Source organism: Enhydra lutris, unplaced genomic scaffold (genome assembly GCF_002288905.1).
Source record: "Enhydra lutris kenyoni isolate GAN:26980312 unplaced genomic scaffold, ASM228890v2 scaffoldscaffold54, whole genome shotgun sequence".
Classification (NCBI taxonomy): Eukaryota; Metazoa; Chordata; class Mammalia; order Carnivora; family Mustelidae; genus Enhydra; species Enhydra lutris.
This window is the reverse complement of record NW_019154138.1, coordinates 9858500-9883038: the sequence shown is the minus strand read 5'-3', so window position 1 is coordinate 9883038 and position 24539 is coordinate 9858500. Positions and strand designations below refer to the sequence as shown.

The window sequence follows — 24539 nt, the reverse complement described above, 5'->3', positions numbered from 1 at the left end:
GCAGGTGTGGCCAAATGCTCCCACCCTGGGGGCAGGGAAGAGACCGGCTTGCACCTCCAGATCGGGTGGGAGGCTGCGGGGCTGCCTGCCAGGGTCTGAGCAGTCCCAGAGGCTGGCCTAGGGACGCCAGGGCGGAGGGCTACGGTCTTTGGGGCTGGACACCTGGGTTCTGATCTGCCTTCCCTTGGGCTCGCTGTCTGCCGTGGTGGGAACCCGGCTCTGGTCTCAGTTTCTGCATGAGCCCTGCCGCTTAGACATGGCCTGTTCTCTCCCACATGCAGGTTGATGGCTTGGCTCCTGCTCAGGCTGGAGAGGGCCTTGCCGCAGCCCACGCTCCACGGGAAGGCTGGGGAGCAGGTCTGTGTGGGGCAGGTGGAGTGGGGCGGGCGGAGCAGGGCCTCGGTCGGGGTGGAAAGGGTCTTGGGAGCTCAGATGGATGACATAGAAGGAAGGAGGGAGCCTGTCGTGGGAGTGCAGCCCAGGCAATCTGCCCATCTGCTTGGCTCACATTTCTTCCACACACACTGTGGGGCAGCTTGGCCATGGGGCTGAGAAGTGCTGGCCCAGCCTTACTAACCAGGGGTCATAGTCAGGGGAGGGAGCAGAGAGGATGCGGGGTGCAGTGGAGGAGCCTCCCAGGAACATGAAGGAAGGCTTCCCGGTGGAGGTGGCTTGCAAGCTGAGACCCGAGGTGGAAGTAGGATGGGGGTGGGTAAAAGTGAAGAGGGGGAGTGTAGGAAGAGCCCTCAGGCAAAGGATCAGCATATGCAAAGGGCCAGAGACAGGAGAGGCCTGGAATGTTCTGGGAAGAAGTGGGGCTTGCAGGAAAACAGAGGGCCCTCTGTGCATTTCTGAGAAGCTAGGACTCTTACATGGGTAGGTGGGGGAGCACCTCTTCCTTTCCTTCTCCAAGAACCTGGCACCTGGGGGTGCTGGCTTGCTCAGTTGGTTTAGCAGCCACCTCTTAATTTCAGCAGAGGTCCTGTTCTCAGAGTCATGGGATTGAGCCTCACTTCCGGCTCTGAGCTCAGCAGGGAGTCTGCTTCAGATTCTTTCTCTCCCTCTGCCCCTCCTCCTCTTCTGTTCCCCCTGCTCATGCTTTGTCTCTCTCTAGATAAATAAATAAAATCTTTTTTTTTTTTAAGATTTTATTTATATATTTGACAGAGATCACAAGTAGGCACAGAGGCAGGCAGAGAGAGAGGGAGGGAAGCAGGCTCCCTGCCGAGCAGAGAGCCCGATGCGGGACTCGATCCCAGAACCCTGGGACCATGACCCGAGCCGAAAGCAGAGGCTTTAACCCACTGAGCCACCCAGGCGCCCCATAAATAAATAAAATCTTTAAAAAATAATTAAAAAGAACCTGGCACCTGGCCCTTCTCCCTTGGGGACAATTGTGTATCTTGAGAGCAGCACCTGAAACTGGGGGGTGGGAGTCCTGGGTCCCAGTCCTGGCCTCAGGGCCCCCTTCCCTATAGGCCGAGCCCTCAGGCTCTATGTCCATGTGGCCTCTCGGGGGGGGGGGGGGGGGGGGGGGGGGGGGCGCAAAGGAGACACAGCTTTGGAGGTTTCCAAAAGAAAAAAAGGGTCCTGGTAGTCAGAACACTGTGTCCAGGAAGATGCCCTCACAGAGAGCAGGGGCCCCTGAGGATGGGGCTGGGGCAGGGGAAGGTGGGGTGCTGGTGGGGAGAGGCCTCTCCTGTAGACAGAGCTTTGAGACAGCTCCCCAGGGAAGGCTGGGAGGAGGTTTTCCCCACACAGAGAGCAGAATGTAATCAGGCATTTCAGGCAGGGGGCCCAGCCCTAGCAGAGGAGCTGGGTGGGGGGGACCAAGAGGTGATCCGGGGAGGGGAGAGCCTGGAGCAGGGAGCAAGCGCAGAGGCAGGAGGGGAGAAGCAGGCAAGAAAGGGGCTGGGAGGAACTGGACCTTCTGTGGGTGTCCTGGTAGGGGATAAGGAAAACCCTCTTGCTTCTGTCTGTGCTGGGAGGGGTGTTGGGGGCAGGGAGGCTGCTGAGGAGACATGACATTTCCCCCCTTTCTCCCCATGCAGGAGCCTGATGCCCCTGGGACATGTGACATGCAGCCAAGTAAGTGACACCTTAGTGGGTCCTAATGGGCGTCCCTGGAGGGTATCTCGGTCTGAGTGCACAGTGGGCTGGTAGCTGGCCAGGCCTAGACTTGCTTTGGGGTTTCAAGGCCCCTGACCTGGAGCTGAGAGAGCCCTTGCCCTGCAGACCTTCCCTCAGGTCAGCCTGGCCCAGCGCCAGACTGTGGCTGGAGACCCCTCTGCGGGGCTGGGGAGAGACATGCTGGGGGACCTGGCTTGCCTTCCAGTTTCTATGCAGAGAAAACTGTTCTGAGGCCAAGTTGGATGGACCCCCTTCCTCTGGGAACACCCAGAGAAAGCCCCCCACTGCTTCCCGGGGCCAATGGGTGGGGCTGAGCAGAGTCCCCGGGTGAGGGTAGAGGGGGGAGGCATGGAGTTTCCCTGGGGAAGCTAGGTCCTGTAAACTCCAGCTCTCTTGAGCCAGGAGGGTTCCCTTCATCTATGGGTGGGGTGGGGAGCTGCGTGCTGCCCTTTATCCCAGACCTGCACTTGTATCGGGGGATGGATGGAGGCCAGGAGGGGAAGGCTAGGATCCAAACTCTGTCCTTCCTTCATTTCATGGCCTCAGGAAGAGCATGTGGCCCATGGGGCCTGTATTTATTCACAAAGGCCATGGAAGGCCTGCCCTTTGCCAGGCCTGGGATACAGTCTAGAGGTGAGCAAAGCAGAATTCAGGACCTGTGGGTAGAGGCACTGCTACACCCTGGACAAGGCCCTTGGAGCACAGGCCTTGGGTGTCCTCCGGCTGTCCACTCCAGCTTCACTAGGCTGATGGTGGTCTTTACCAGCCTGCTGAGGGTGAGGAGGGCCCCACAGCCTGGAGTACAGATGGGCCAGCGACTGCTGAGCTGGGGTCTGGCCTAGGAACCACAGGAAGAAATGGGATTTGGATGATGCTAAAGATGTTGTGAGGGGCAGGCCTCAGTGCAGGGCTTGCCTGGTCTCATGGATATCCTGCAGAAAATAGTGAGCCCCATATGCCTGTTGGGGCCGGCAGAGGCCCAGGGATGTGCCTGAGGTCGGAGAGCAGGTTGTCACGGAGTGGTGACTAGCATCCACGTGGCCTGGTAGTGGTTGTCGAGGCTAAAGGAACAGAAAACCTTGCCTGGAGCAGAGACCCCAGAGAGCTCTGAAGATGGAGGTCCTGGCCCCTCTTCTCCCCCTCTCTGCTCCCCTGGAAGGAGGAAGGGCACTCAGCCAGCTGTGGACGGGGCCTCCCCGCGAGCCCAGAGTATGTGGGGCATGGGTGGGCACGGGGACCCCAGGGCCAGGAAGCGGGTGTATGAGCTCCCTAGGGCTGCCCAAGCAAAGGACCACAAACTGGGGCCTTCAGATGGCAGAAATGCATTTTCTGTCTGCCCAGGATCCCGAGGCCCGAATTCAGAGTGTTGGCAGGGTTGGTTCCTCCCTCTGCCCTGGGGAGAAAGCATCCCATGCCTCTCCCCTGGCTTCTGGTGGCTGCTGGCAATGCTCAGGGTCCTGTAGATTTCCTGCCTTTTCCTCTGTGTCTGTCCAGTCTCTTCTCCTTTCTCTTGGAAAGGCCCCAGTCAGGGATGTAAGGCCCATCTGAAATCTGGGCTGAACTCATCTTGAGATCCTTAACTGATGATGTCTGCAAAGACCCTGTTTCTAAACGAGCTCACCTTCACAGGTTACAGGGATTAGGACTGAGTATATGTTTTCGGGGCGGGGTGGGGGCACTGTTTAACCCACGCTATGAGGTGAGCCCAACAGACTGGGGGATGAGTGTCCTCCCCGCCGCTGGCTCTGCCCCAGCCTCTCTGCCCATTCACTCGCTCCCGTACCTGCTCGTTCATTCCCTCCGCCTGCCCACCCAGCCACCCACCCCTTCTGTCTTGTTTCAGGCGTAGCAGCAGCGGGGGGCCTCTGAAACAAGACAGAAGGGGTCCTGGGAGCGCGCGGATGGACAAGCGGATGGATGGAAGGAAAGAAGGGTGCGCCGAAGACCTGCAGGGGAGGGGAAGAGGTGGCTGTCAACCCTGCACCCTACTTGAACAGTGACACCCCCCTGCCGCTCCCCACATTCCCAGGCAGGGCGAGGGCAGCCAGTCCCAGAGCCACCTCTCTGAGATTAAGGCCGGCCCCTTTCCACAGAAGCAAGGAGAAGGGCGGCCAAGGGCGGCTGGCTAGAAAGCAGGAGGACCTCCCACCAGAAGGCTGTGGGAAAGGCCGTGCAGGACTCTCTTTGAGGGGTCCCCTGCACAGCCTTCAGCGTGGCGCCGGGCCCCCAGCTGGTGCCCCCATGGGACACAGTTTTTCCCAGAAGAGGATCCCCTTAGGTTTGGCTGTGTTCTCTCCCTCAAAGAGTTGGGGTCCCCCAGTGGACAGTGACACATGCCTTCACTGACATTAAAAAGCATACATTGGCACATCAAAACTATGACTGCATGATGTCCTTGCTTCAGGTGAACCTAATACGAGCGCTCAGGTTCGGAAGATGGGTGGGTTCACGTGGCCTATGGTGTCGGGGGAGCAGGAAGGAGGAGTTTGCCGGGGATCCCAAGTCAGTTGCTTTGGGCCCCAACTGGTTCACAGATGTCTGTGTTTGGGGCATGGAATGGTTGTCAATATTAGAATTAGTTGCCAGCATCTAAAAGGGAGGTGGCGTTGCAGAGGAAAGTCTGGCTTCTCGAAAATGGGGACTGTCTGGCTGTAATGGACCTGCACTGTGCTTGTGAGGACAGTCTGAGTAGCAGCTGCCTCCCAAAGACCGGGAACACGTTCCCCCTCACCCACATACACTGTCCCCCAGGCCTTGGCCTTGGAGACCCCTCACGTCCCAACCCTGAGGCAAGGGGAGGGCAATGCGGGAGAGGGAATAAAGTGAGCAAAGGCCTGGAGGTGGGAGAGGGAGAGAGGTGGGTGCTTCCGTGAATCCTGAGTTCTTAGTTCGGAAGGTGAAACTAGAAAAGATGGGGCCTGATTTTAGGGGACTAGACTGTAGGCAATGGGGAGCCATTGAAGGTGATTGAGCAGGGGAGTGACTTCACAAAGACTACTCTGAAGCTGAGCAAGCACTGGAGGTCGAAGAAGCAAAGGCTCCTGAATTTTGGGCCACACCCGAAGCATTGAGGACCCCGGCCTGCTGGAGAGAATGAGCCAGGGCTCAGGCTTTGCCAGCAACTCAGGGTCTATTGGGGGCCTTGGCCTGGAATCCATGCCCCCACCCTCCCTGTTTGCTGGTCCTGGAAACAGGAGCTCTGTCCCCAGATGCACCTGAGGACTTCACTGCTGGACTCAGAACCCCATTCAGATGCCCTGAGGGACATCTGAGCCTGGCAGGGATGATGCTGGCCAGGAGTTGGTGTGCCAGTGAGGCACCCCAGGGGCAAAGTTTCAGCCCCAGATGGAGCAGGGCTTTCCGTGGGAGCTTGAGCACCCACAGTGCCTCAGTGGCCTTATCTGTGACCCCGGGGTGGGGCCCTGGAAAAGCTAGGAGAGCTGTGAATTGGATGCCTACAGAGAGGGTCTCGGAACCCCGGCTCTGGGTCAGTGTGGCAGAGTACCCTGTGCCTGGCCCGCCTGCCCAGTGCCTTGGTCATGGTCCTCTTCTCAGAGCCACAGAGTCTTTGGCTATAATATGGGGACAGTATAGGGCATGGCTCACAGGCCTGGCACAGACATGGAAGGAGGAAAAGCTTGTAAAATGCTTACTCACTAAAGAGCTCCTGAATAGAAAGGGTTGAAAAAGAAAGCAAGGCTGTCAACAAAGATCACACCAACTCTTCAAAACACCAAATATGGGCTCATCCAGTGCCTGTTATGGCGAGGCCCCCCATGCCAGGGAGACACTCCCGGGGCATGTTTATCTCCTGGGATAGCACCCCAGGGAATCGGGAGTCAGGAGACCTGGCAATGCCTCTGACATCCTGTGGGGCCTTGGCCAAGTTGCTCAGGTTCTCTGAGCTGGCTCTGTGGTTTATAAAATGGCGAGAGTCCTGTTCTCCCCATGCAGAGGGGGTGAAAGCTAATGAGCCCATGGGCCAGAGGTTGTCCTGTCCCCTGGGTGTCCCCGGCTGTGTCAGGTGGGGCCTTGCACCCCAAGTGGCTGCTCAGGGTAGAGATGCTGCCCCATGACGACAGTGTTTTAGAATGACGTGTATGATGTGTTCCACCACTGGACTTGGGCCATGCTTGGAAGACCCTCCCTGGTCAGACCCCAGGGGTGTTTGTAGGGCCGGAGGAGCCAGGACCGGCGTGGAAAAGGCTGGCTAGTTCAGGATGCATGCTGGTGGGGCGGGGGAAACTTCCTTGGAGGGCAGGATGATCCTTCCTCTGTGAGGCAGGATAATGTCTGTACTTGAGAGCTAGAGGCAGAAGCAGAAGGGGCAGCTCTCAGAAAACAGACAGCCCTGTGCCAGGCACATGGGAAGCACCCTGTAAAGGAAGGTTTTAATCTGGGTCTCAGTTTGCTCATCTGTAAAATGGGGAATAATATAAAAGAGGGAAAAAATGGGGAGTAACAATTATTCCCACCTCAAAAGGTTGGTGTGAGGACTCATTGAGTTAATCTGTGTGTATCACTACAGGCACATAGTAAGTGCTCAGTAAATGTAGCTGGTATTATATTATTTTTCTTCTACACTGTGAGCCATAATTTCCAGCCACAGGATAAGATGCGAGACCAACTTCCATTTAAAGTCACTGTTCATAATTTCATGCTTGGTTCAAGAACCAGCCAAGACCTGGAGTTTTTGGGAACACCTGGCATCCAGGCAATCTCCCCTCTTCCCCCCACCCTTTCTCTTGCTTGTTGGGCTTAGGTTCCTGATGAGACTACCCTATGCCCACTTCTGCCAGGCTCACAGCCCCACACCGTTTGCATTGTCAGAGACCCGGGTACATGAAGAAACAGTGAAAATGACCAATTCCAATCTGAAGATGGGACCTTCACTACCAGAAAGTCAATCCCCTTGGAAGCTGGAGCCTCTAGGCCCAGAAGGGAAAGACTTCTGGAAGCCGATGCTGAGGTTAGGAGCATGAGTATGCTGTCACCAGTGGGCGGCATCTAGAGAACAGGCAGGGGGCAAGCTCTCTCTGCATCCTTCGGGACAGTCCAGGCCACTGTGCCTTGCAGCCTGGAACTTTCATATCACCTGTGAGGCCATGGTTCTGCTTTTGCACAAACTTCCAAGAAGGAGGCCCAAGGGGACACACAGGCTAACTGTAATCGAAGCTCTATCTCAAGAGGAAAAGGAGGGGGAAGACGACTGGCAGGAGACAGTGTGAATGATCACGAGCTTCAGCCCGGCACCTTAGCACTGATCTGGTTGCTGAGGTTCCCCGCTTAATGGTGCTGTTCCTGCTGCTTGCCTGAGAGCTGGCTCACGGTGGGTGATGGCCGAGGCCCCCCCATGTGGCCCCTGGGACTCAGAGGCCCAAGCCCACTCTCCCCCCCCCACCCTGTGTCCCCTGCAGTCTGCATTCTCCCTGGAGGCCAAGAGGAGCCCGATCTCCTCCTAGAAGAGGTTGACCCTCACTGGGAGGAGCACGAATGTCAGGACGGCGGCACTGACCTGCAGGGCTCAGAGGTGGTTCCAGTTGATGAAGAGGAGAACGAAGCCGTGGAGGAGATGCCCAGGTGGGAGCCGGAAAAAGCCCTGGAAAAAAGTGATTGTTTGGGAAGATAACAGGCATGTGGTAGGGAATCCCAGAGGTACCAAGGGGCTTACAGAACAGGAACCGAACCTGCTTCCACTCCTCCTTGCTGCACCTTGCTCTGTTCGTTCTGGTCTTTCTACCTCCCATGCCCAGAAAGATCACCCACGGTTGTTTTTACAACTGCTTAATATTCCACCGTGTGAATGTGCCGTAATTGGACTAATCTGCCCACCACAGACATTTATGATTCTGAAATTGTGTTATTATAAATAATTGTGCAACAAACACTCTGGCACAGCTGTCCTTACACAGGCACATGAGTAGGTGTCCAGGACAAATTTCTGGAAGGGGGGCTCTGGGGTCATGGGGCATGGGAACGTGTGACCATGGTAATGATTGCCACTTGCCCTCCATAGGGACAGCATGATCTTTGTTCCCACCAGCGATCTTGGTGATAGCCTCTAGAGCTGGGAGGTCTCAGGTCCTCGGGCCCATGACCTACATTGTAAAGATGGGGAAACTGAGGCTCAGAGAGGCTCAGGGGCTGATCTAGGGATGACACTAGGACAGTAGGGGCTGGGTCAGGTCCCTCGTATCATGAAGAGGCTGCTCAGGTGGGGTTCCTCAGATCAAGTCTTGGTTGAGAAGTTCAGCTCTGGTCTCAGGGGTCGCAGGACATCTTCCTGAAAATGGAGACAGGAGTGAGATGGGGGGAGCTACAGGTGGCCTCACTTCCTACTTCTGACCTCAACTCAGGGAGCTGCCCCAGATTCAAGAGGAAAGAGAAGATGAGGAGGAGGATGGAGAGGAAGAGGAAGAAGAGGAGGAGGAGCTGGAGTAAGGCGCTTGTGTGTTCTTCGTCTTCTCCGCAAGGGTGACCCAGGGAGGGTTACAGTGGGGGTAGTGGGGCTTCTGCTTGGGGCGGGGGGGAGCACCTCCGTTTGTTCTATGCTGTGTGCTGCTGGGCACTGACCAGAGAGGCTGGGGAAGCTGGGGTCTCCCACTGTGCTCACAATGACCTGGAATTCCTATGGCCCACCACTTCACAGCCTCCCACACACCTATACCCACACCCACCACACACACACACACTAGAATGCAGCCTCCCTGGGGGTGGGGGATTTTGTCTGTTGTGCTCACTCCCATGTCCCTAGATCCTTGGTGCCAAATGAGTGTTGGCTGAATGCATAGATGGAGGAGGGAAGGGGCCCATGCAACGGGCTCACAGCCCCTGTCATAGAACCAAAGCATTGGGCTGCGTCCCCCTCCACCCTGCCCACAATGGTACCATGGATGCCTCTGACCCCGCGAAGGCTACCCTGGATTCTGTCCTCCTGGAATGGTTGATTCTCTGCTCTCATCCATAAAGATTACACCTGAACACACAGAAAAATCAGTCGTAATAATGCTTCAAGAATGGCGATCAGAAACCACTTAAAGTTTATTCATCAAACCTGCTGAGAGACTAGATCTTAATTGTTCCAACAACTAAAAAGAAATGATCATTATATCACCCAGTAGAGGTGCTAATTGTCATCACGGTGGCAATCACATTATAATCTACAAACGCGCCAGATCAACGTGCTGCTCATCTAAAATTTATATAATGTTCTGTATCAAACATATTTCAATAATAATACAAAAAGACCACTAAGATGGAGAAGATTTTTCCCAATGTGTGTTGGACAGAAAGACAGATGGAAAGGGGACAGATGGGGAGATGGAGAGCAGACAGCTGGACCTGAGGGTGGGGTTGGGGGTGAGAGGTTGGAGATGTAAAGTCAGGAGTCTGGCTGCATAGACGGAACTGGAAACCGCGGGGCTGGAGGAGATGCTGGGGGAGCCGGCGTGGAGAGAGGAGAGGCCCAAAGGTACCAAAGAGGGGAGTGGGAGACGAGAAGAGCATAGAACCTGGGGGTTTCGAAGAGAGCCTCAAAAACAGCCCACATGTCTGGGGACAGTGACAGTATAGCTGGGGGACATGGGTGGGGGGGGAGATGGTGCTTCAGAGGCAGGGGACCCAGTTGTGAAGGCCTTGGACTTGCTCTCCCAGGAACAATGGGGAGCCACTGAAGGCTTGTGAGCAGGGGAGTGGCGTGATCTGGCAGCTGCACTGTGGAGAGGCTGAGGCAGGGAGAGCCGTGTGGAGGCTGTTATCATGGGGCAGTCCAGACGGATTTAACCTGTCCCTTGCATTATTCCCTGTCCCTGTCACTGGGCCCTCTATGGTGTCCCCTGGCCCACACCCTTCCTCCCTGCCCTGAGACATGGGCTCTGCTCCTCCTGGCAGAGTGATCTGGGCAAGTTCACACCGCACAGAGCATCTGCCTCTGCATCCGCAGAATGGAGCCACACACAGCCCCAGCAGAGTGGTGACAGGGCCAACTGTGTAGCAGGCATATTAGGGCCTGGCCTGCAGTGGGCGCCCCATCAAATGTCGTTGATGTTCTCATCCCCACTGAGGGTCCCTTCCAGTCCCAGGCAGGAAATCGTTGCACTGTGAAACCAACACAGGACTTCCGGACTGGAGGCCTGCTCAGTGGCTTCTGGTTTTAGTCCACCTATCCCTAGTTCACATATAATTTTTTCATCCTTGGCTGGAGGCTACACACCTACTTGCTTGCCTCCAATGATAGGGAGCTCACAACCTCTTGAGGACTGTCCATCCCATCCTTATACACCTCTGACTTATGAAATTATTTCCTCCACAAAAATAAGCATGTTTCCCTATGGTTTCTGTGACACAGTCCGATTTTTGTCCTCTGGGTCCCCTGGAGCCAGGCTGCCCTCCCTGACAGGTGACACCCGATCTCCTGGATGAAGACTTAGGTGCAGCCCAGCCATGTTAGTGCAGCCGCATCTGCCATCTGCTTTCCGCCTCAGAGGCCAGCAAGTCAGTGTGCTCACACACACGCACATGTAGCAAACACACATGTGTTCTCAGTGCACAGTATACATGGGCACACACACATATCTGCACTCTATGTACACACAAATACACACAAACCGACACGCTGGGTTGTGTGCAGGTATGCACACAGTTACACCCACACATAGCCTGCACACACAACCCACACTTGCACACGCAGGCACACTGCTACACACTCGCACGTGGCCACCCTATGCCCTGCACGCATGCTCTTGCACACAAGCACATATATGTAGCTACCCACAAATGCTCCAGACACGCAAGTATCCACACAAATTTCTATCCAAAGTTTCCAACTCCGGGAACTTTTGGGCCCTGGGCCCCTAGGTTGGGACAAGGGCACCAGTTGGGAGAGTGAGTGATGTCCGGGCGAGGGCCAGAGGGCGTGGGGCACGAGCGGAGGGACTGGGCTGTCCCTGGCTGAGGGAGGATGCTCTGGGCCGGCTTCGTGGAGGCACAGGGGTTACTGATGACGTGCACGGGCCCTGGTAACAGGCAGACGGTCGCCTAGCGACCTGGTTTCTGCCAGCAACAGCTCAGCTTTTCCTAGCAACCGCAGCCTTTCGGTCCCCACCTGGCCTCCCTGGGGGCGTTTCTGCAGAGTTCCCGGCACATCCCCTCAATTTGATTAGAAGCAGGAAGGATCAGTGGCTCATCAGCGACCCAAGCCACACTGGCTCCAGAGCTGGCCTGGCAGGCTTGGGGCTGGGCTGGGGCTCTCCCAGTTATCTCCCTGTGTGCCCCCGACCAGGGGCTTGGGATGTATGTCATCGCCCCCAGCTGACCTCCTGCATCATGGGCGTTCTTGTTGGCAAAGACGGCGAGACCCAAGTAGGTGGCTCCTTCTTCCTAAGGGCTCCCCTTCTTTCTATCAGGGTTGGGGTGCCTGGTGAGGAGTGTGCCGAAGACCCTTGCTTTGGGCTGTCACCTGCTAGGTGACCTGGGGGACAAGGAGCAGATAGTCAACTCTTGGCTACTCCCTGCACCTTTAACTCAGATGGCCGGCTGCGGGGGTCGTCCGGGGGTGCCCAGCTCAGCCAGTCTTTCTGATCCTGCCCTGGGATTGGGGAGGTTTCTAGAAGTGGGTTCTCTGTGGCTTCTGGGCCAGGCAAGAGGGGGCCTTGGGCACATTGCTGACCAGGGGTAACATGACATTGGGTACATAGCTCCCCAGGCAGCCCCTGGTGGTGCTGACAGGGCCACGGTAGGGCTTGTTAAATGTTTCCCAATCCACGTGGGCGATTCCTAATCCCACAGATGCTGCCTCCTTTACTATTAATAATAATAATGACGAGAACGATCATGACAACGGTGGCCATTTGTGTAATGCTTGGTGTCCATGCCAGACTCTGGGCACTGAATATTCATCCTGCTTCACAGACGAAAGAACTGGGGCTCGGCCACGGTCCCCTCCACGTCCAGGGTGTGCTGCCAGCGAGCACAGAGCTGGGAGCAAAACCAACACTTGATGCCGCATGAGAGGAGAGTTGCTTATCAGTGTTGAGAGATGGAGGATCAAGAATGACACCAGACATGGGATGTCTTTTTTTACTTTTTCATGAGATTCTCACTGGCCCTTTTGATCTCCCTCAGAGAAGTCAGGCTGGACAGGCTGAGCAGTCCTGCCGATTTGACAGATGGGCAAACAGGGGCAGCCCGAGGGCTTCCCCGTGTTGTGCTCAGGACCATTCAGGGATTTCCTGGCCTCATTCTAGGATGAGCAAGACCCCAGGCTGTGGATGTTCATGTCCTTGGCCTTTGTGCTTTGAGAACCGGGAAGGGCATGGTTCCCATCTCACGTCTAGGGGCCTTCAAGCACATTTTAATTTCTTTTAACGTCAGACCCGAAAATGAACTTTTCAATGGAAGAAGTTATATATAGTATTGAATCTTATATAAATGCAGTCACAAAACATAATTTTTATTTTTAAGGACGAGGGGACCCAAGAAGGCTAAACTGCTCAGGCAGAGTCATCATGTGCCCTTGCTTTTGAGTCTTGAATCTCTTGAAGAAAATCTGTTTCTTCCTGGGCAGGGTGGGGAGTATGACCCTGACAGCTGAGGCCCGTTACATGGAAAATAGCTACGTATCGATGAAGGGAAATGAAGAGAACTGAGTGCCGGGATCCTCAGGACACTTGCCTCACTCCTCTGTCCCGTGGGGCCGTGTAGACCCTCAGAGGCAGACAGCCAAGCATTGCGTACATGCCCATGTTTCATCTAGGCTTGCCTTGTGCCAGCCGTGTGACTGTGGATGGACCATCTGTGCCTTCAATCGCTGAGCTGGAATGGGACCAGTCACAGCCCCGGGCTCTCAGGGTGGTCTGGGTGAGGATGGGGGCCACTGTGACCGTGTGATCACTGACTGAGTCCCTCTCCCAGGCCTCTAGCTCCAAACTGACTGGGGCTGCCATTCTGTCCCCACCTCCTCACCCACCTTGGGAGGGCTGAAGGTTGGAGCTCTGGGTAGGAGATGGTGAATCTGGGTTTTCTGGACGGTGGACACAGCAGACCGCCTTCCATGAGCTGACAGAGGTCTGTGGGGCATGGCGGGCCACCAGGAACCAGGATGCAGTTCTAATTATGGAAGTCCCATTGGCCCCTGGATCTGAGTCACCATTTTAACCCACAGGCCACACACAGGCTTCGAAGGGCCCAGTTTAACCTGTAGATGGGCTCTTTTGTTTATCTACATATTGCTAGGAGTCTATTAACTTGGATTAATTTCTAGCATCTAAAGATTGGAGATTCCACCTTTAAAGGTGGAGTTCAGGCTCTTCTCAAAAATCAGATCTTCCAAGCCAAGTGGGGTTCCCGACTCAGATCTGTGTGGTGTCAATCTGCTGTGTGACTTTGGCCAGCTCAGATCACCTCTCTGGGCCTCACTTTTCTTGTACTCCCCGCCCGACCTGCATCACCAGCGTCGCCTAGAGGCTCGCAGAGGGGAGATGCTGGGAGTACATTTTGAACACTGTTCAATACGGTTTGTTCCCACCCCGCAGAGGACAATCCCTCAAGCCATCCACCATGCTTTTCTTTGCACATGCTGTTCCCCGTTCCTGGATACCCTTCCTCGCCTATTCCTCACTGTAAACTCATTGTCCCTGAGGTCCAGCCCAGAGGCCACCTCCTCTGGGCAGGCTTCCTTCCTAGGCACAGTGGGGGTCTGCCTGTCCCATTTGGGGAGCCTCATGAGGGTGAGGACCTATTCTTGGCCATCTTTGTGCACTAGCTCCCAACAGAGGGTCTGGCTGCCATTAGGCAGGGCTCAGGAAATGTCTAACCCCCCTAACACTAGCCCTTTCCTCCTCCCCCTTGGGGTCACAGTGTCCTGCTGGATAGCTGTCTGGAGGCGCAGGCTGGTGAGGATCCAAGTGGAGTAGACGGGACCCAGCCCCAGAAGGCCTCGCAGCAGGTACAGAGCAGCACCAAGCCTGGTACCCAACTACTTCTGGGGCCTGGCTGGGCTTTGTCTACTTTGTTTACAGAGGGATTTTCAGCTGGTGAGATGCCCCCTGGACAAAGGGGAGCAGGGTGGTGGGTACTGCAGGGCCTGGCTTATACCAGGGGTCAGATGGGGTCAGGGAGGGCCTGGGGTGACACGGCCATGGGTAGGGAGCAGCTGGTCCTTAGGCCAGTCCTCACATGGCTGTGTGACCCTGGACACATCACCTCCCCACTGTGGGCCTATAAAATGGGGCTGAAAACCCCTCCCCATGGAGTCCCACAGAGTCGTCCACTGTGAAGGGCAGTGCCCAGGTGGAGGGGTGCTGTGGCGGCTGCTTGGTCCCCACATGCACAGAGCTGCATGGGAACACCCCCCGCCAAGTCCAGGTGCGGGAGCCCAGGGCTTCTGGGTGCCCTCCCCTCTACATGGTGGGGGCCATCTCCTGGTGATCCAGCAGCTGGAGGGGCAGGGCCTGACCAATCCGGCAGAGCAAGGAGTTGAATAGGGGCCCAGGTGACCTCTTGAAGACAGATCTCCCAACAGGATCTGGGCTGGCCTGGGGCGAGGAGGGGCCTTGATGGTCCAGCTTTTGTTTCCACTTTCCTGTCCGCAGGAGCTGCCAAAGGAAGAGGCCGTGACTGTCAGTCCAGAAGGTAGGGGTGTGCTGGGGGTGGGGGGTGGGGCACAGCGCTTTGACAGATGATACTTTCAGGCTGGGGGCAGCCTGGGGACAAGGGCACTCACCACCCCCATCTCTACTGTCCCTACACCCCTGCACCTGTCTCATCCTCAGGCAAAACCCATCCTCTGTGTCTTGGGGCCACATTATCAGAGCTTGGTGATGTATTTCAAAGGCCCCAGGGGAATTGCGGGAGGCTCTCGGGACGCCAGCAGGCCCGTGGAAACCCCACTCCCAGTCAGCCCTTCCTGCCCCCCACCCGCACTCGCTGGGAACGCAGCTCTCTGGGCTACCATCTAGAGAGGGTTTGGATGAAACGGAGCATCTCTGAGTGAAAATCAGGACCCAAGCTTGCAAAGGGCCCGTCCTGGACCCCGTGTCTTTTTTTTTTTTTTTTTAAGATTTTTATTTATTTATTTGACAGACAGAGACCACAAGTAGGCAGAGAGGCAGGCAGAGAGAGAGGAGGGGAAGCAGGCTCCCTGAGGAGCAGAGAGCCCTACGCGGGACTCGATCCCAGGACCCTGGGATCATGACTTGAGCTGAAGGCAGAGGCTTTAACCCACTGAGCCACCCAGGCGCCCTGTGAACCCCGTGTCTTGATGAGCTTTTCCTTCCTGGGCAGATCCCCAGGCTGAACCCAGCACATGCACTTTGCTCTTATTTGCCACTCCCACTCCTGAATCTGAGAACTCCAGTCTTGGTGTGGCAGTCTCAGGGAGCCAGGCTGGGGAGCCCCAGACAGACGGACATGGAGCCCTGGCCTTGTGAGACTCCATGCTTCTCAAGCCACCCTGGGAGGCAGACAGACCATTTCACAGATGAGAAAACTAAGGTTCTGAGTGGGCAGGAAGTGGCTGAGCACTCAAGGCCACAGAACTGCACTTCACTCTGGGCTCCTCCCTCCGCCTGCTGTGGGACCTGGAGCCAGGCTGTGTGACCTCTCTTAATTGTGGCTCCCAAATCGAGAAAGACAGGGCAATAGTAGTACCTGCCTCATAAGGCAGTTGGTCAGAGTGGCAGGGGGACAGTGTGTCGAAGGTACCCAAAGCTGTGTGGCACCGAGGCAGGAGGCCATAATGGGGACCAGCCAGCCGGCAAATGACATGGGACTAGACGCAGGTGTCCTGACCCCAGGTGTCCCAAGTTTGCTCCCCACCTGATCTTTGAAAAGCACCTTCTTTTTTTTTTTTTTTTTTTTTTTTTTTTTACGATTTTATTCATTTATTTGTCAGAGAGAGAGAGAGAGTGCACAAGCAGGGGGAGAGGCAGGTAGAGGGAGACGCAGACTCCCCATTGATCAGGGATCCCCATGCTGGACTTGATCCCAGATCATGACCTGAGCTGAAGGCAGGCGCTTAATGACTGAGCCACCCAGGCGTCCCTGATTCTAACTTTTTCTGTCTGAGGTGGAAAATGCTACATGTGGTTGGTTAACAGAGAAGAAGGAGGGGAGTCCAGTGCTGTCCCTTGGAGCTGGCGAGTAGACCAGTCAGCGTGACTTGGTGACGCATTCAATGTTCACTCCAGGGACACAAACGGTGCTCGGGCGTTAGGGGCAGCTGTTAGGGGCAGCTGCTACAAGCACAGGCGGGCACGGGGCGGGTCCACGTTGGCGCTGGTGGGGAGGAGGCCCCCCCCCCCGCCTCCCCCAACCCTGTGTTCCTGGTTGCAGTCCCCAGGGTCCCACACCTGCCTGAGCCCCACTGGCCCCAGCACCATGGCTCAGCCAGGCCAGGACGTGGAGCTGAGTCGCCTGGTCCAGGACCAGCCGCCCGGCCAGGTGGCCCCAGGGCTTGCTCCCCCAATCCTGGCAGAGCACCTCCCCAATGTGCCCAGCTACCGCCCCTCAATCACCCGCATCCCCATCCTCATCTACCGGAGGACGGCCTTGTCCAACTCCAACTTCGCCAAGGAGACCAGGAATTCCGTCCATCGCCTAGGTAGTGTGATCTCGTGTACCCAGCATGCTCGCACGTGTGCTGTGGGCTCCTGCATGGCTTGGGCTGTTCCCTGCATGGGTGCCATGGTCTAGGGATGGGATTAGCAGTTGAACTAGAAAACCACCTCCTCTTCCTCTGTTGATCAATGCCTTTATCTTGCTTCGTGGTGACTTAAGGGGTATTAGTCCACTTATCTCTGTACTAAAATCCCATAATTAGCAATTAATTTCTTTGGGTTAAACATTGCATTCTGCAGATCATCATTTTTTATAGGTAGTCAATCACACTCTAGTTTAAATAAATTACTAAGATAGCTAGGCTAGGAGATCTGGGTGGAGAAAGAGAATAAATTGAGGGCAATGAGGCAGAAGTGGAATGTGGGGACCCATTTCACACAGAATCCTACCGATCCTGAGGATTTTCTGGGACTTGGACTTTCTGAGGATTGTCAATATCCCTCCCTAGCAAATCCCATTTTAGGAACGGAGAGGACCCCAGGTGGCTGCAGGCCAACTAGGAGGGGAGGCATCCTCAGGGGCCAGTGAAGAAGGAGGGCAAGTCTGGATCCTGGTAGCCCTTGGGCTCCCGCTGCTTGCTTCGGGATGACAAGAGGACTCAGGGACAGCAGGGTGCTTCTGGACTAACCCCTATCACTTTCTCCTTTAACTTAAGCCAGACCCGCCCTCTTTCCCTTTTCATTTGTTTATTTTGGGGGGATAGTGTGCAAGGTTGCCTGTGAGGTCAGTAGACAGGCAGCATGGAACATTTCATGAGTAGAGATCCACTGCTGTCTTCTCTCCCTGGCTTGCAATAGGCACAGAACGAGGGCGATCAGCCCCACCACAGGGGTTGATGCCCCCAGGCGGGGTCTTCTGGGCAAGCCCTAGATCCACCCACTCCTGAGTGTCCCCTAATTTCCACCTCCCCCACAGATCCCTTCTGAATTTTTGCTATATTCTGTACCAATTCTACTTTGATTGGCTTGCCATTTTTCTTTCAGTGAAATCATTTTTTAAATTTAATTAAGTTTATTCAATCAGGAACCTTTACTATACTATTCCAGTGGGCAACCAGCATTGCTTGCCATAAGTAGAGTGCATAAATAGAAATAACCGCAAATGAACTGAAAACCAAGTCATGTGGAGAATTTCAGCAAAGGGTGATGGCCTGCGGAAGGCTCCCAGGGGAGACCTGCCCTCTTAGCCACAAAGGTGTTAAGGCTGAGGGGCACGGGGCTGAGACTTTGTCTCTGTGCGTTCAGAAGCTAGAGAGGACTGAAATGGGAGGAATGTTCTCATTCCACGTTTCCTTTGTCGTGTCTTTGCCATCCAAAGTCACCTTGTGTCCTCCCTGGTCCCTGGGAGCCTCCCCACTTGAGGAAACAGTCCCACTTCAGGGTTGGGACCATGGGCTGATGCAGCCATGGTGGTATGGCCCACGATGGTGTGAGATGCTGTGGGTACGGCATGGCAGCCTGTAGGCAGCCCCGTGTCCAGGATGCTGCTTGGCCTGGAGCAAGCTTTTGTCCAAATGGAGACCTCTGCATGAGCGGGTCACTAGCCTCAGGATGAAGGAAGAGGATAAATTTTAGAGCCAGGCTGCCTGGGTCCAAATCTTAGCTCTGCGGCCGGTTCCTTCACCGCTCTGTGCTTCAGTTTACCCACAAGATGGGGACGCAATAACAGTGCTCTTCTAGAAGGGCCGGGAAAGGGGAAAGAATTAATCTATATAAAGCACTAAGAGTTTAGTGAAACGGATGGCAGGCACGTAGGAAGGGCTTTATAGTAAATATGACTCTTCTCTCAACCAATTTCATCATGCCATGTTATTCTATTTTTCATAATGTGATTTTTGTTCTATAAACATGAAACACCGGGCTTAGGGGTTTTCCTCCATTCCTGGGGGCGACAGAGGTTGCAGAGTCTTGCTCAGGGTGAGGTGGGGTTGGGGAGGACCTGCCCCCTCCCAGGCTCCCCAGGACGGCCTTACGGAGGCTCCTGGGGCTATGCTGGGGGCAGTGTGGGGCGCTGAGCATTTTGGACAGTCCCCCCACCCCAGCCCGGTCCGGGAAGCTGGTTGAGGTCCCTCGTGCCTTACGCTCTCTCCTGCTTTCCACAGCCTGGAGAAATCTCTTGTTAGTCTGGCAATACCTCTTCCTTAAACGTTTAGAAACTTCTCTATTCCTGCTCGTCCTCTTCCTCTGAGGGCTTAAGGCTTAGTAGAGCAAATGCCAAAAGGTCTTGCTCAGCTTCCCTCCTAAGCCACATTCCACAAAGTGCTGGCTTTTCCCCATGGCGGCCATTTAAAAAGAAAGTCGAGTCTCCAAGGGCTTCAGAATGCTCCCTCTCCTCGTTCTGGGTACAATAGGCCCGGCTTTCAGAGAGTGGTCCGCCTCAGGTATGGCTGAGAGAGGGGGGCCCTGTCTCGGCCCCTGAGCGTCCTCTGAGCTTTGCCTCAGGCAGGCCTGTCCCCACAGTCCCTGGGGTGGGTGATAAAGACTGAGGCAGGGCCACCCCAGACTTGCAAGGGAGGACCCTGTCCTGGGACGCGGGACCCAACACACTGGACCCGGCACCAGGCCTCTCAGAGGTCAGGAGAGGAGTTGGGCTGATGAATTTCAGGGGGTCCTGGCATGTCCAGAAACAAGGAGGTACCAAAACACATTCCCAAACAAGGGTGACACATACTTCAAGGACAGGCTGTTATCCTTGATTGCGAGGAACTGCCCAATGTCTCCATTTGAGGCCCTTCAAGAATGTGAGGCCGTGTGCCTTTGTGACTCCCACTTTGGGATGGGGAAACTGAGGCCCAGAGAGGGGAAGCACTGAGGCTGTGCTAGGCCAGGCCCTCAGACTTGGACTCTCTCAGCCTCCCCCTGCCCTCTCTGGGTGCTGCCCCTCTCACCCCCCCACCACTCCTGCCAAACCCCAGGTCCTTGAGTCTTCCCTAGGCCCTGGGAAACCAGAGCTTGGGAGACCTGGACTCCAGACCACGCTCCAGAGCTTCTGTGGCCTCAAAGGTGTCATGGCTTCGTCTGCAGCTCCTGGGCTGGTGTCTGGGGTGGCCAAGGGCCTCAGAGGCCCCCGGGATCTGCATTCTTGCACCCCTGCATGGAGCTCTCCGGTGGGCCCCACTGGGAGGGGAGGCTCTTGGTGGCCCCTCCAAACATGCTTTCTGTGGCTTTATTCAGAACAGAGCAAAGCCCTTGGGACCTGGCTTCTCTCTCTCTGACTGTCCTCTCCTCCCTCTCTCCAAGTGCCGGCTACAAAGGAGCTCCCAGAAGTGCAGGTGGAAGATGCTGACGCGGCCCACCATCCCCTCATCGTGGAGAACCCACCCACACCTGAGCTGCCACCACCTTCTCCTGCCAAATCCGACACCCTCGCGGTCCCGGGATCTGCCGCAGGGTCCGAAAGGTCAGCTTTTATGCTTCTCTTGGGCTTCTCACAGCACCGTGCCCTCTGTCCATTTGGCAGAAGGAGAGACTGAGGCCAGAGTGGGGAATGCAGCTGGCCCAAGGTCACTCAGTGACTTGGTGTCAGAACTGGGACTATGGCCCCACTTCCTGGTCCACAACCCTGATTTAGGACCCTATAAAGAGTTCTCCAAGGAAGTCCTGTCCCAAGTACCGTCAGCTGTAAGATAGAAGGTGGGTAATAAATGTGACAAGGCTAATTTCCACCCCCTTGTTTTACTTTCAAATAAGGGAATGGAGATACCAAAAAACACTAGAAAAATAAGCATCCCTTGTCCCACTACACTACCTTGTCTATGGGCTCATGGTTTTGTGTGGTTTTCACTGGAGGGGTGACTTGGATCACATTTCATTAGAGACCACATCTGACCTTCCTCCAGCTCTGTGTGCCAGAATGAACTTCACAAATCCCTTCTTGTTGGACACCGTCCATAGTGAAGCTCTGGACATCTTTGGGCTTCTTTCTGTCCTTGGGCTCCTTTCTCAAAAGTGGGAATCTTGGTCAAGGTTGTGCACATTTTTATGCTTCTTGATAGAAATTTGTTGCACGATTGGAGTTGGTTTTGAACATCCTGAGCCAGGCAACAGAGAGTTCTTGTATACAGCTGTAGGCAAACTGTGAAGTGCAGTTCAATGCTTTGCGAATGACTGCATTTAAGCTGCAGGGGAGCTGCCAGTGCTTCTCCTGTGGTGGCCGCACTGGGAGATATTTCCTTTTTCTTGATTAATCATTGCTCCCGTCCATGGGTCCTTGAGGACTCTCTCAGCCAAAGTAAAAAGCCTGCTGTAACAGAGATAGCTAGATGTGGCCAACTGAGGGCTCTCTGATTTTAATGTGAAGAAAAGAGTCATAATCTCATCTAGCCTTGGAACACAACTCACTGTCCCATTAATTCTTTTGTTTCATTCATTGAACTATGCAGAACACAGCAGAAACAAACAAACAAACAAACAAACAAACAAAAAAAGACAGAGCTAATATTGTTACAGACATCTGGCCTACCTCTCTCTGTTTTCTTTTTATAGGCTAGGTTGGCGGTGGATATCTGGGCACAGAGAGGGGAGTAGGCTCCTTTGGGGATAGAATCTAAGCCCTCTGCCTTCTGTTTATGGGATGGGCCTATGAGCCTTCTCTTGTTCTTATCATTGACTCATTCACTCATTCATTCATTCATAAACATTTATTGAACATCTTTATGTGTCAGGCTCTCTCTGGGTGCTGGGGGATGCATCACGGAGAAGCCTGACAGGGGCCTACTGTCCCAGAGCTGATGTTCTGATGGGACTGAGATAGACAATGAACAAGGAATTAAATAAACGGACAAGACTGTCCTAGAGAGCTCTAAGTTGAACCTGACTTTGAGAAATCAGGGGAACCTCTACCTGAGTCTTTGCCTGAGCTTGACCCCGAGAGGGGAGAATTCTGATACCTGACTTGGGAAGCCTATGGGACTGCCTATGGTCAGGGGTGGAATGAGCATTGTGGGCAACTGACAGGCACCAAAAAGCTATGGAAATCACAGACCCTGATGGAGGGGCACATGGGCTGGACCCTGCCTCATAGCTTAAAGCCTTGGTTTGCGGTGACTCCCATCTTACCACTTACCGATGTGAGGCTTGAGGCAAGCCAGTGAACACTCCTAGTCCTCTATGTTCCTACTGTAAGATGGGGATAGACACACCACCTGTTATGAGATTGCTGGAAGAATTCAGTGAGCTAACTCGTGCAAGGTGCTCAGCTCAGGGCTGCACGTGAAGCAGGGCTGTGGGAGCCTGGCTGCTGATGGAGTTCCACACTTTGGCATCTCGGGCAGCATGTGCCCTCCTGGCTCAGGAGAAGGCACCAGGCCGGGCACAAGAGGACTGAGTTTGGGTCTCACCTGTGCAAATTCTGGCCTTGGTGTTCACAGGTGGGAATTTTAACTAGAGTGTGAAGGAAGTGAATCTGTGAGTGTTGCCATTCTTGGTGAGCTGGCAGAAGGCCATAGGATAGTTTCAGAGCCTCCTGGAATAAAGGCAAGGCTGCACATCCCTCCATCTGTTCCCTCTAGAAGCCTCTGAGATCCTGAGTCGAGATGGTTGAGGATGGGCAGAGTGACAGGTAAATTCACACCCAGACACCATCAGCCGGGACTCCGATGGCTCCAGATGCAGAGCCCTGTGGGAGACGTGGACTGAATGACAGGGGACCCCGGGGAGGATTTGCTCTTCCTTCCTCAGACAGGGAGCCTGGAAGGGGTGTGCTAGGAGGGGAAAGCAGAAGAACATTTTAGCTGAGGCCCCACTGAGTCCTGAGTATCTCACTGAGTTGAGTAGATCTGGTCCCATTTTACAGATGGGGAAACTGAGATGGTTCAGAGAGTTTAAGTCACTTGCCAAGGTCACACACGAGTGGGAGGCAGGACTGGGATGCAAAATCCAGTTTGCCTGATACCAAGTCAATGTTGTTACTTTTACACTAGGACATTGAACAGATGTGGAGACTGAGGTCCAGAGGGCGACTGTGTCCCTTCCCTCTCTCTTTTTTTCTCCATGAAGGCAAGTGAGGACCCTTTGGCGGCACCAACACCCCTGGCCCCATTCCCCCCCTGCCCAGGGTTCAGCCCTGGGTGATCTGCAGTGGTCAAGATTGGCTCCCTTCCCCCTGTGTCTCCTGCCCTCGCTGAAGGCCCCTCCATGTCTGTGTCCATGCAGGAAGAGGCTGCCCTCCCAAGATGATGACGTTGAAGAGCTCAAGGCACTGTCACCAGCTGAATCACCCATGGTTGCCTGGTTGGACCCGTCCAGCCCACAGGGCACTGAGTGAGTGGGGACCACCCCCAGGGTTTCAGAGGGTGGTTGGAAGTCTGGGTGGGGATGAGCAGACAAGGAGAGAGGGTTGGGTTGGTGGGGGAGAGTATGGATGTTTCTAGAACCTTCCACCACTTTGCCAACGGCTTCTGAGCAGTAAGACAGAGCTGGGTCTCCTGTCCAGGCTGCTTCTGGCTAGGGGTTCTGTACAGTCTGTAAAATGCACAGAGGCTTTGTTGTAAAGGAGAGAGAGGCTCCCGGCCCCTCAGCCAAGGTTGGGTCCTGGCTCTAAACCCCTGAGAAGGTCAGCAGGGGGATCGAGGACCACAAGGATCTCCAGGGGTCTAAACCCAGGGAGCTTGTTAAAAATACAGATTCCCGGGGCACCTGGGTGGCTCAGTGGGTTAAAGCCTCTGCCTTCGGCTCAGGTCATGATCTCAGGGTCCTGGGATCAGGCCCGGCATTGGGCTCTTTGCTCGGCAGGGATCCTGCTTCCCCCCCATTTCTCTCTGCCTGCCTCTCTGCCTACTTGTGGTCTCTGTCTGTCAAATAAATAATAAAATAAAATCTTTAAAAAAAAAATACAGATTCCCAGCTCCTAGCCCAGACCCAGAAGCTCAGACAGTGGGCCCTGGGGGACTGACATCTTTACAAGCCTCCAGCTGATTCTGATTATAAACTGGTCTGTGGGACAGTGTTTAGAGGCCACAGTGAGGGCACTGGGACCTGGGTCTGTGACATCTAACTATTCCAAGGGCTGGGCCAATAGAAGATGTTTTCTGGAAGAGTCTGGGATGCCTGGCTGATGGTGAATCCCCCGGCCCCAGGCTCTGGCCTGGGATCCCCATCCTATTCCCAGCCTCAGCTTCTAGAGGGGCCACAGGAGGCACTGGGCTTTCCTGCCAGCCTTCCCCCCCCCCCCCCCCCGCATAATTTTATGGAATATGTTTTAGGGAGCTGTGGAAAGTTCAGAAAAGTTAAAAGAGAAAGAAAAAAAAATCCAAACCTCACCCATAGTTCACTGGTCCATGTGAATATACAGTGCAATTCCATCTTATGCAGTAGGGTAAGGACAGGGTCAGAGTTTAGTACCAGAAAACAGGGCAGGAATCAGTTATAATAATAAAAATTACCCTTGAAGCCTCTTAAGGAGTTCAGCGCGGGGACCCATACATTAGCGAGGTGGGTTCAGCTGCTATAACAATTAGAGCCCACAGATGCAGTGGCTTAAGCAACACAATGTCTCATTTATCATAATCATGTCACCAGACACCTGTTTCAGGTCAGTGGTGGGTTCTCCTCCAGGCAGTCATTTAGGGACCCTGGTGGCAGCAGCTGTGCTACCTGTGTGTGGCTTCTGAGGCCCTGCGGGTCAGCCCTAGATGGAGAGAATGCCAGACAGGGGGTCCAGAGATGCACACAGCAAGTCCGCTCGTGTTCTTCTTGGGGGAGCCCGCCTGGCCGCCCTCACGGGGACTCTGCGCCCCAGCGACCACTCCCCACGGGCGGGAGCGGATGTGGGCAAGCAGTTTGCGTCTCCGCATA

General features: G+C 54.9%; 1 protein-coding gene across 1 annotated transcript in view; it reads left to right on the top strand.

Moving 5' to 3' along the window:
- The window catches only part of LOC111157412 (cyclic nucleotide gated channel beta 1), a 61118-nt gene that overhangs the window by 7296 nt on the left and 29283 nt on the right, over positions 1-24539 (top strand). Inside the window, exons 10-17 of the mRNA XM_022518793.1 lie at positions 282-357; positions 2052-2088; positions 7548-7710; positions 8487-8567; positions 13987-14074; positions 14721-14760; positions 19986-20145; positions 22899-23006. Coding sequence (XP_022374501.1) covers positions 282-357; positions 2052-2088; positions 7548-7710; positions 8487-8567; positions 13987-14074; positions 14721-14760; positions 19986-20145; positions 22899-23006 — 753 coding nt within the window. The remainder of the gene's footprint in view (positions 1-281; positions 358-2051; positions 2089-7547; positions 7711-8486; positions 8568-13986; positions 14075-14720; positions 14761-19985; positions 20146-22898; positions 23007-24539) is intronic.